General features: G+C 66.0%; 3 protein-coding genes across 6 annotated transcripts; 1 reads left to right on the plus strand and 2 right to left on the minus strand.

Annotated features, from left to right (window-relative positions):
* Positions 1-75: 75 nt before the first annotated feature.
* On the minus strand, positions 76-3,359 carry CCDC115 (coiled-coil domain containing 115). Of its 3 annotated transcripts, none has more exons than XM_039711204.1 (7): positions 3,228-3,356; positions 2,773-2,873; positions 2,266-2,456; positions 1,405-1,496; positions 1,039-1,167; positions 494-700; positions 76-295 (listed from the first exon to the last, which is right to left on the minus strand). In XM_039711204.1, the coding sequence occupies exons 1-6, from the start codon at positions 3,232-3,234 to the stop codon at positions 513-515; spliced, it is 708 nt and encodes a 235-aa protein (XP_039567138.1). In that variant the 5' UTR covers positions 3,235-3,356; the 3' UTR covers positions 76-295; positions 494-512. The 3 variants fall into 3 exon arrangements, with proteins under 3 accessions (XP_039567138.1, XP_039567140.1, XP_039567139.1); XM_039711206.1 differs by having other exon boundaries at positions 80-295; positions 2,266-2,369; positions 3,228-3,287; XM_039711205.1 differs by lacking the exon at positions 76-295 and adding an exon at positions 342-417 and having other exon boundaries at positions 3,228-3,359.
* A 26-nt stretch (positions 3,360-3,385) lies between these two features.
* On the plus strand, positions 3,386-8,778 carry IMP4 (IMP U3 small nucleolar ribonucleoprotein 4). Its single transcript, XM_039711202.1, has 9 exons — positions 3,386-3,529; positions 3,936-4,044; positions 4,403-4,486; positions 5,626-5,735; positions 6,560-6,692; positions 7,260-7,414; positions 8,191-8,285; positions 8,360-8,430; positions 8,518-8,778. The coding sequence occupies exons 1-9, from the start codon at positions 3,527-3,529 to the stop codon at positions 8,628-8,630; spliced, it is 873 nt and encodes a 290-aa protein (XP_039567136.1). The 5' UTR covers positions 3,386-3,526; the 3' UTR covers positions 8,631-8,778.
* Positions 8,738-10,545, minus strand: PTPN18 (protein tyrosine phosphatase non-receptor type 18). 2 transcript variants are annotated; one of them, XM_039711207.1, is made up of 5 exons: positions 10,208-10,545; positions 9,483-9,538; positions 9,194-9,405; positions 9,039-9,113; positions 8,738-8,928 (listed from the first exon to the last, which is right to left on the minus strand). In XM_039711207.1, exons 1-5 carry the CDS (start codon positions 10,373-10,375, stop codon positions 8,861-8,863), a joined length of 579 nt encoding a protein of 192 aa, XP_039567141.1. In that variant the 5' UTR covers positions 10,376-10,545; the 3' UTR covers positions 8,738-8,860. The 2 variants fall into 2 exon arrangements, with proteins under 2 accessions (XP_039567141.1, XP_039567142.1); XM_039711208.1 differs by lacking the exon at positions 10,208-10,545 and adding an exon at positions 9,770-10,176.
* Positions 10,546-10,551: the final 6 nt, after the last annotated feature.

Genomic DNA, 10,551 nt, shown 5'->3' on the forward strand with positions numbered 1-10,551 from the left:
TAGAGCCAGCATGTGACAGCGGTGACAAATTATGCCATGGTGGCATTAGCTATGGTGGCACTGGCACAGCTGGCACCTGACAACGGTGATAAATGACCCCGTGGTGGCACCGGGGTGGCTTTATTGGGGGTGGGGACATGGGGGGATCCCCCTCAGACACTCAGTCACATGTGGGGCTCGGTGTCACCTGCAAAGTCCTCAGTGTCACCTGGTGCGCAGTGTCACCCTTGGGGACTTGGTGTCACCCACAGGCAGGTGCTGCTGTCCTCCGTGTCACTGGTGGCAGCTGTGTCACCTGTGAAGGGTCAGCACAGCCCCGTGTCACCTCTGTCCCCGTGGCTCTGCAGGCCTTGGGGACTTGGTGTCACCACAGGCAGGTGCTGCTGTCCTCCATGTCACTGGTGGCAGCTGTGTCACCTGTGAAGGGTCAGCACAGCCCCGTGTCACCTGTGTCCCCGTGGCCCACGGTGTCACCTGTGCTCCCGTGTGTCACCTGCAGACGTGTCCTCGTGTCACGCAGTCACTGAGGTCACTGTGTCACCCTCGGTGTCCTGGCTGTCCCCAGGGGTTCCGGTGGGGCTCTGGCTGTCCCCGCTGTCCCCGGCCAGGTGACGTTTCTGCCGCAGGAGTTGCCGGTACCGGGCGGCCGCGGCTTCCATGGTGGCCTGGAGCTCGGCCACCTCCACGGCCAGCGTCACCCCTGGGGACAGGGGACACCGAGGGGACCAAGGAGCTCACGGGGGCCGTGAGCTTTGGGCCCTCCCCAGTTCTGGGGTCACCCCCGGTTTGGGGCGTTCCCCCATTCTTGGGCCCCTCTGGGTTTGGGGACCTTTGGTGGTTTTTGGGGATCCCTCCAGTTCCTCCCAGTTCCCCCCAGTCCCCCCCAGTTCCTCCCAGTTCCCCCCAGTTCCTCCCCAGTTCCCCCCAGTTCCTCCCAGTTCCCTCCCAGTTCCTCCCCAGTTCCCCCCAGTTCCTCCGAGTTTCCCCCCAGTTCCTCCCCAGTTCCCCCCAGTTCCTCCCAGTTCCCCCAGTCCTCACCCTTCTGGAAGCTGCCCTGGGCCTGCCGCAGACTGGGGGGCACCAGGACCCCAAACCAGCCCAGGGGGTCTGGGGGGGGCCGGCTGGGGGTCCCCCCTTTTTCGGGGGCTCCCCGACGCTGCCGCAGCCCTGGGGGAGAGAGGAAGGTCAGAGACCCCCCCAAAACAACTGGGGGACCCCCCAGCACCCACAGGACCCCCCAAGGGGGGACCCCAAATCCCCCCTCAGTTCCTCCCTTGCCCCACACCCAGCACCCCATGGGTGACATCCCCAGAGCCCCCAATCTGTCCCCAACACCCACTGGGGACATTCTGGGGACCCCCACACCCCCAGGACCCCCCCAGGGACCACCCAGCCCCCCCTCACCGTCACCCCCGCCCTGCTGGGGGTCGGGGTCCTCGGGGTCTCCCCCTGTTCCAGGCACCTCCTCAAAGTGGGGGCGTCCCTCCGGGTCCTGCCTGGGGGTGACACAGTGGGGACAGTGTCACCAGCCTGCCCTGGTGTCACTGGGCCACCACAGGGACGTCCCAGCACCCCCCAGAACTCCTAAACCCCCCCTCACACTGGGGACATTGATGTCACCCCTGTGTCACCTCCCCAAACTGGGGACACCTCTTTGTGTTCCCTCCAGTGTGTCCCCGATGTCCTTGTGTCCCCCCCAGTGTCCCTGCCACCTCCACTGAGTGTCCCCAATGTCCTCGTGTCTCTCCCTGTGTCCCTGCCACCCCCACTGAGTGTCCCCAATGTCCCATTGTCCCTCCCAGTGTCCCTCCCTGTGTCCCTGCCACCCCACTGAGTGTCCCCTTTGTCCTTCCCACCCTGCTCAGTGTGTCCCCAATGTCCTCATGTCCCCTCCAGTGTTCCTGCCACCCCCACTGAGTGTCCCCAATGTCCCCCTGTCCCCCCCCGTGTCCCTGCCACCCCCACCGAATGTCCCCAATGTCCCTCTCTGTATCCCTGTCACCCCCCACTAAGTGTCCCCAATGTCCCAGTGTCCCTCCCTGTGTCCCTGCCACCCCCACTGAGTGTCCCCAATGTCCCATTGTCCCTCCCAGTGTCCCTCCCTGTGTCCCTGCCACCCCACTGAGTGTCCCCTTTGTCCTTCCCACCCTGCTCAGTGTGTCCCCAATGTCCTCATGTCCCCTCCAGTGTTCCTGTCACCCCCCACTGAGTGTCCCCAATGTCCCCGTGTCCCCCCCAGTGTCCTTGTCCCCTCATGTCCCCCACCTGTGGCACACACGGACTCGGGGCACCATGGTGGCCCCGTACTGCAGGGACGAGACGCGGTGACAGCCCAGGGAGTAACGGGCCTGGGCCAGGGACAGCCACCCCTGTGGGGACATGGGGGACAGTGGGGACACAGCAGGGAGATAGCCACCCCTGCAGGGACATTGGGGACAGCACGGGGACAGCCACCCCTGTGGCGACACGGGGGACAGAGGAACATGGCGTTAGGGACAGTCACCTGGGGGAGACACAGGAGACACCGTGGTGTGTCCCTTTGTGTCCCCACAGTGGGTGACACGTCCCCCCAACATGTCCCAGGGTGGGTGGTGTGTCCCCAGCCACATCCCCACAGCAGGGGACAGTCCCCAGCTGTGTCCCCGTGGGGCTGGCACATCCCTGTGGCGGGTGACACCCGCCAGGTGTGTCCCCGTGGCAGGTGGCACCTCCTCACAAGTGTCCCCATGAGGGGTGGCACGTCTCCATAGTGTCCCCGCCGTGTCCCCTCACCTGCCGCATGTGCTGCTCCAGCTGCTCCCGCCGCTGCTGCAGCAGCTCCAGCGCCTCCATCACCTCCAGCGCGGCTGCGTCCAGCGACAGCGACAGCGACCCTGCGGTGGGGAGGGGACACGGCTCAGGACCCCGCAGCGACACCCGGGGGGACCCCAGGGGCGCCACCAGACCCACCAGAACCGTCCCCCTCGCCCAGGGACCGGCCGGGTCCCCACAGTGTCACCCGTGTGTCACCCCTGTCCCTGGGGACACCCCCAGACACCTCCGGGCCCTCAGAGACCACAGCAAAAGCGCCCCCGGAAACCCGCTGAAAAAACCCTCGGGCTCCCTGAGAGCCCCAAAGCCACCCCAAAACGTTTCCTATCTTCTGGGAACCGCCCAAACCCCCGGAGAGCCCTAAAAACACCCCCCGGGACCTCCAGAGACCCCCGGAGCCCCCGGCCCTCCCTCACCGTCCATCGCCGCCCTCAGCGCGGCCTCAGGCCTGGCTCCGTCTCATCCAATCGCAGCCCGCCCCGGCACCACCCGACCAATCAGGATGCGTGGCAGCTTGGTGGGCGGGGCCTGCGTGAGGGCAGGCAGCTCAGCGAGGTGACGCCGGCTCGGCCGCCATCTTGAGTGAGGGCGCAGTGTTTCCTCCCCTCTCCGGCAGCACCGCGCGCTCCCATTGGTCCGCCGGCGCTCGGCCAATGGGAGGCGGCGGTGCTGGGAGGTGCCGGCGTGTGAGGAGCAGCGCGGAGCGACCGCGACCATGGTGAGGGGCGCGGGGGTTGGGTCGGTGGTCCCGTGTCTCCCCCCGTGTCCCCTCCTGTCCTCCATCCCTTCATAGCACCTCCGGCGTCCCCTCCGTGTCCCCCATGCTCTCATTTCCCTGTCCCCCACAGCGGGCTTTGCCCCCTGCCCACCGCCCCCATATCCCCCCTCACGCGTCCCTCACTCTGTGTCCGCTGTCCTCGCTGTCCCCCGATGTCCCCCGATGTCCCCAATGTCCCCCATCCCTCGCTGCCGCCCCCTCAGCGCCCCCCATCCTCTCATTCCCCCGTATCCCCCCCACCGGGCCCTTCCCCGCCGCCCCCCGCGTGTCCCCGCCGGTGTCACCGTGTCTGTCCGGGTGTCACCGTGTCTGTCCCGGTGTCACCGTGTCTGTCCCGGTGTCGCAGCTGCGGCGCCAGGCCCGGGAGCGCCGGGAGTACCTGCAGCGCCGGGCCCGGGAGCAGCAGCAGCAGCGGCAGCGGGAGCGCAAGGAGACCCTGCGGCGGGCGCTGGACGGTACCGGAGCACGGGCAGGGGGCGACAGGGGGGACACGGGCAGCCAGAGGGGTGGGGAGGCACCGGGAGGAATTTGGGGGGGTTACAGAGGGTCTGGGAGGAGTTAAGGGGTGTGGGAAGAGATTCCGGGAGTGTGAAAAGAGGTTTGGGGGCGGCAAAGGGGATTTGGAGGAGCTGAGGAGAGTTTGGGGGGGTAGAGAGGAGTTTAAGGGGGTTGGGGGGGTTTGGGGGGTTAAGGAGGGGTTAAAAGGGGAGCTGGGGGTGCTGCAGGCCCAGGGGGTTATTTGGGGCTGGGGTATTGGAATGGGGAGGGTTGGGGGGTCCTGTCTGAGCCCCCCCGTTTCTCTCCCCCCCCCAGAGAATCGGCTGCTGCCCACGGAGCTGCGGCACGAGGCGCTGGCCCTGCAGAAGGAGCTGGAGTTCGACTTCCAGGCACCGGGGGGTGAGAGGGACCCCCAAAATGGGGTGGAGGGACCCCCAAATCTGGGGAGAGGGACCCTCGGGTCACAGGAGAGAGACCCCCAAATTCAGGGGGAGGAACCCCCAAGTCAGGAGGGAGAGACCCTCAAATTGGGGGAGTGGGACCCCCAAATTGGGGCAGAGGGACCTTCAAATTGGAAGGAAGGGTCAGGAGAGGGACCCCCAAATCTGGGGAGAGGGACCCTCGGGTCACAGGAGAGAGACCCCCAAATTCAGGGGGAGGAACCCCCAAGTCAGGAGGGAGAGACCCTCAAATTGGGGGAGAGGGACCCCCAAATTGGGGCAGAGGGACCTTCAAATTGGAAGGAAGGGTCAGGAGAGGGACCCCCAAATCAAGAGGGGAGAGTGGGGAGAGGGACCCCCAAACTGGAAGAGGTTGGAACTTCCAAACCCAGGGGTGGGGGGCAGGCAAGACCCTTGAAGGGGCTGGACCCCAAAATGGGGAGAGGGGAATCCAGGGACAGGAGGAAGGCAGCCCCAAAAAAGACCTAAAAATTGGGGTAGAGGGACCCCCAAATCAGGGGAGAGGGACCCTCAGGTCACAGGAGAGAGACCCCCAAATTCAGGGGGAGGAACCCCCAAGTCAGGAGGGAGAGACCCCCAAATTGGGGGAGAGGGACCCCCAAATTGGAAGGAAGGGTCAGGAGAGGGACCCCCAAATTGGAGGGGAGGGTGGGGAGAGGGACCCCCAAACTGGAAGAGGTTGGAACTTCCAAACCCAGGGGTGGGGGGCAGGCAAGACCCTTGAAGGGGCTGGACCCCAAAATGGGGAGAGGGGAATCCAGGGACAGGAGGAAGGCAGCCCCAAAAAAGACCTAAAAAAGAGTTTGCCCCGCTTTTAGGAGTTTACCCAAATTCTCTGGGTTTCTAAATTTCCCAAATAAGATTAAATTCACCCCAAAGTGAGCGTGGGGTTGCACCAGCAGCCACAGCCTGGGCTGCACCCCAAATCTGGGCCTGACTCCCCCAAAACGGGAATTAAACCCATTTCCCCCCAAAATCCCCCCAAACCCACTCACTGCAGTGACCTGGGGTGGGCGTGGCTGCAGTGGGCGGGGCTGGAAATGCAGGGGGCGTGGTCTGATAAAGCCCCGCCCCCAGAGACCGGTGACAGCCAGGATGACGAGTACAAGTGGGCGGGGCTGGAGCCCCCCAAGGTGATGGTGACGACGTCACGTGACCCCAGCGCCCGCCTCAGGCTCTTTGCCAAGGTGGGTGTGGCCAGTGTGGGCGTGGCCTAATGCAGGTGTGGCTCTGGTGGGTGTGGCCTAATCGGTGTGTGACTCTGGGGTGGGTGTGGCCTAATCTGGGTGTGGTTGTGGTGTGGGTGTGGCCAGTTTTGGGCGTGGCTAAAGCTGGGTGGGGCTCTAAGGTGGGTGTGGCCCAGCCTTCACACCCTGACCCCACCCCTCTGAGTGCTCCCATGGGGGTGTGGCCTCAAAAAGGGGTGGGGCTTTCTGTGGGTGTGGCTGGGCAGTGGGAGTGGCTTGTTTGGCCCCACCCCTTGTGGGGCTGAGCCAATGCTGGGCAGTAAAACCCATAACAGTGGGAGGAGTCGTTGTGGGTGTGGCCTGGGTGTGGGCGTGGCTCTGACACCCTAAAATGATGAAGGGGCGGAGCCAGGGGATGGGTGTGTCATTGTCACCCTGTGCTGGGGGGACAGAGGGGGACACAGACCTGGGGGGTGATTTGGGGACACGAGGGAGGTGATTTGGGGAATGGTGAGAGATGATTTGGGGGAGATGGGCTGGGAGATTTGGGGGACACGGGGGTGATTTGGGGGACAAAGGGTGTGAACACATGGGGGGTTATTTGGGGGACACACGGGGGGTGGTTTGGGGGAGATGGGTTGGGTGATTTGGGGGTAATTTGGGGGATGGTGGGGGATGATTTCGGGGACGTGGGTTGGGTGATTTGGGGACACAAGGACGCTGTAATGTCACAGCTGTGGGCACGCTGTGTGAAGGGGTGACACGAACAGCGCGCGGCGGGGCTGTGGCTGACCCCGCGCCGTGTCCCCGTGTCCCCGTCCCAGGAGCTGTGCCTGCTGCTGCCGGGCGCTCGCCGCATGAACCGCGGCCGTGCCGAGCTGGGCGCGCTGGTGGCGGCGTGCCGGGCCGCGGGGGTCACCGACCTGCTGGTGCTGCACGAGACCCGCGGGCGGCCCGGTCAGTGCCTGGGGGGCTCTGGGGGGGCTGGGGTCACCTTCTGGGTGGATGCTTTGGGAAGGGTGAGCTGGAGCACAGCTAGGCAGAGTTAATTAATAATTTATTAAATGGATTTCCTTAATGGATCCACCTTGGGCAGCACGAGAGCCAGGGTGGCACCCAAGCTGAACCAAAATGTTATAAAAATGGACAACTGGTCACAGGGTCTGACACTTTTATAAGTTCTGATCCGTTTGCATATTGAAGTTAATTGTGCAGTTACAGCTTTAGGTTATGAAGTTCCATTTTTCTTGATTTTATGTTTTCAATCCAAATTGTTTGTGTTCTTGGGCCTGAGATTTGGATCATTTGTCCTGGGTTCCCAGCTAGAGAAGGAATTGTTTTGTCTCCTACTCTGTGCAGAGAGCTCACCAACATTTAATATGAAATTCAGACTCACGCACTAAAGCAGCACAGAATCTGAAAAACATAAAATCTAAACCCTGAGGCATTGTGGGAGTGGGTGGGGCTAATCCCAAGGGGGCGTGGCCCGTGCATGGGTGTGTCCTGACCAAGCCCCACCCCCAGATGGGCTGACCGTGTCCCACCTGCCCCATGGCCCCACTGCCCACTTCACGCTGAGCGGGGCCGTGCTGCGCCAGGAGGTCGGGGGGCTCGGGGGGGCCCCGCTGGCCGCCCCCCACCTGCTGCTGCTGCGCCTGGACTCCACTCTGGGGAAAAGGGTACGGCCGGGGGGACATAGAGGGACAATGGGGATGGAGAGCTCACCAACGTTTAATATAAAATTCAGACTCACACACTAAACAACACAGAATCTGAAAAACATAAAATCTAAACCCTGAGGCATTGTGGGAGTGGGTGGGGCTAATCCCAAGGGGGCGTGGCCCGTGCATGGGTGTGTCCTGACCAAGCCCCACCCCCAGATGGGCTGACCGTGTCCCACCTGCCCCATGGCCCCACTGCCCACTTCACGCTGAGCGGGGCCGTGCTGCGCCAGGAGGTCGGGGGGCTCGGGGGGGCCCCGCTGGCCGCCCCCCACCTGCTGCTGCTGCGCCTGGACTCCACTCTGGGAAAAAGGGTACGGCCGGGGGGGACAATGGGGATGTGGGGGACAATAGGGATGTGGGACAATGGGGACGTGGGGGGACATTGGAGACGTGGAGGGACAATGGGGATGTGGGGGGACATTGGGGATGTGGGGGGACAGTGGGGACATTGGGGGACAATGGGGACGTGGGGAGACATTGAGGGTGTGGGGGGACAGTGGGGACATGGGGGACAGTGGGGACATGGAAGGACAATGGGGATGTGGGGGACACGGGACAATGGGGACATGGAGGGACACTGGGGACATGGCGGGACAGGAGGGGAAGGGGGAACACACACCTGGGGGTACATGGGGGAGGAAATGGGGACACTGGGGAGGAACACTGGAAGCCACAGGGGTGGGGTGACCCCATCTGTCCCCATCCCTGTCCCCACCCCTGTCCCCCCACAGGTCGGGACCATCCTGAAGCACCTGTTCCCCGTTCCCCGTCCCGACAGCCGCCGCGTGGTGACCTTCGCCAACGAGGATGACGTCATTTTAGTGCGGTGGGTGACACGTGGGGACACGGGGACACGGACAGACCCCCCCCAAGGGCCCCTCTGACCCCCCCTCCCCACAGGAACCACGTGTACCGGCGCCGGGGGCGGACAGTGGAGCTGGAGGAGGTGGGACCCCGCTTCCAGCTGAGGCGTGAGTGTCCCCTGCTGTCCCCAACAGCCCTGAAAGGGTCCCCGTGTGTCCCCAAATGTCCCAACCACCCCCCCGTGTCCCCCCCAGCCTACCTGATCCGCCTGGGGACCCTGGACCAGGGGGACGCGGCCGACGTGGAGTGGCGCTGGCACCCGTACACGGCCACGGCCCCCAAGCGCCGCCTGCTCAGCGCCACCTGAGCCCCCCAGGACCCACCTGGAGACCCCCCCAGGTGGGGCCCACCTGCGCCCCTGAGACCGCCCCGGCAGCTGAGCCCCCTCTGGACTCCCCCAGGCACGGCTGGGTTTCTCACAAGCAGTTTTTATTTGTAATAAATCGTTTTTGTTTATACTGGGTGCCGTAAGGATCAGCCGGGCTCTGCTGCAGCCCCTCCTCTCTTGGGGGGGCCCACAGGGATCCAGACCCCCCCTCACACCCGGGACCACTCGGCCGGGGGGTCCCGCGGGCCCTTGGGCTTCCCGATGCGGAAGTTAAACCCTGGGGGGAGGAGCAGGGGGTCAGTGAGGGGGGGGCTGGACATTGATGTCCCCCCTGAACCCCCCCAGACACCGAGACCCCCCCAGGCCAGCAGGGACCCCCATGCTCACCCAGGCAGGGGCCGCTGCCGGTGTCAGCAGGGGGGGTCACGACCTCGTAGGCGCCATCCGTGGGTCTGGGGGAGCCTGGGGGGGGGAACCAGGGTCAGAATTATCGACCCTGGGGACCCCAGACCCCCCCAACCCCCCCAACCCCCCCCACTCACCTGCGGGGCTGGGGGAGGGGCGGCGCACGGGGCTGCCCGGCAGCGAGCACGTGCCCGAGGGGGCGGAGTCTCGTCCGAAGGGGGCGTGGTCTCTCCCCAAGGGGGAGGGGCCTCTCCCCGCGGCCCCGCCCCCCCGGCGGGGCTTGTTGACCACGGCGTAGGTGACATCCATGGCGGGGGGCGCGGGGGGCTCGGCCGGCACCGAAACGCTCCTGCGGGGGGGACAGCGGAGGGGCGGCGAGGGAGGGGACACCCGCCCGCGTCACCTGTCCCCGCGGCGAGCACTCACCTGAGCAGGGCGGGCCGCAGGGCCCGGCGGGCCACGGCGTCCTGGTACAGGGGGGGCTGGGGAGGCAGGGGGTCACCTGCGGCCCCCCCGAACGGGGCTGCCGGAGCTCCCGCGTCCCCCCCAAACCTCTCGGGGTCCCCCCCTGAACGGCCGGGTCCCTTGTGTCACTTCCCCTTTCCGGGGGCAGGAAGTGCCGCGGCCGCCCTCGTGCCCCCACCCCGCCCCGGATGCCCGCGGCCCCCCAGCCCCGCGGCTGGGCCCCCCCAAAATCGGGGGCCCGCTCTCACCTGCAGCCCGCGGGCCAGGCTGAGGTGGCCGGGGGGCGGTGGAGGCGCCATGGGGGTCCCGGGGGAGGGGGTCTCAGGTGTGTGGGGCACGGAGGGGCCCTGGGGGGTTTTCAGTGCCCCGGGCCCCGCCCCCGGCTGGAGCCCCGCCCCTGGGCTGGGCCCTGAGGCTCCGCGGGGAATTCCCTGTGGGATTTGGGGGGAGCCTGGGGGTCCCTGTGGATACTGCAGGGGCTGTTTTGGGGCTCTCCGGGGCTTCTTGGGGTCCCTGTTGCCCCTGCAGCGAGTCTGGGGGGGCTCTATAGACCCTCCAGAGCCTCTGTAGGGGTTGTGGGTGCCCTTATGGACCCTCCAGGCCCTGCGTGAAGCTCCTCGGGGTGCCTGTGGAGCCGCCGGGGTCCCCTGGAGCCGCCCGGGGGTGTCTGTGGCTCCCGGCCGCACCTGAAGGGGCGCTGGGGTCGTGCAGGGGCCCCCAAACATTGAGGGGTCCCCTATGGCCCTGGGGGGCGGGGCCAGGCTCCTATAGCCCCTATAGGGATCGCTGTGGCCCCGCCCCTCGTCACGAGGCTGCGTCCTGACCCCGCCCCATGTGACGTCACAGGGAGTCATGAGGGACGGGGGTGGAGCGGGAGAGCCCGCCAAAAGAGGCGTCACTCTCCAGGCACCGCCCCGCGACCGCTGATTGGTCGGCGCGCGGCGGCCGCGCCCCCTTCCCCCGCGCCGCGCGGTGATTGGTGGGCGCGGCGGCGCGGTGACGTCACGGGGCGCGCGGCGCGGCGGCCCCG

Source organism: Passer montanus, unplaced genomic scaffold (assembly GCF_014805655.1).
Source record: "Passer montanus isolate IOZ18808 unplaced genomic scaffold, ASM1480565v1 scaffold243, whole genome shotgun sequence".
NCBI lineage: Eukaryota > Metazoa > Chordata > Aves > Passeriformes > Passeridae > Passer > Passer montanus.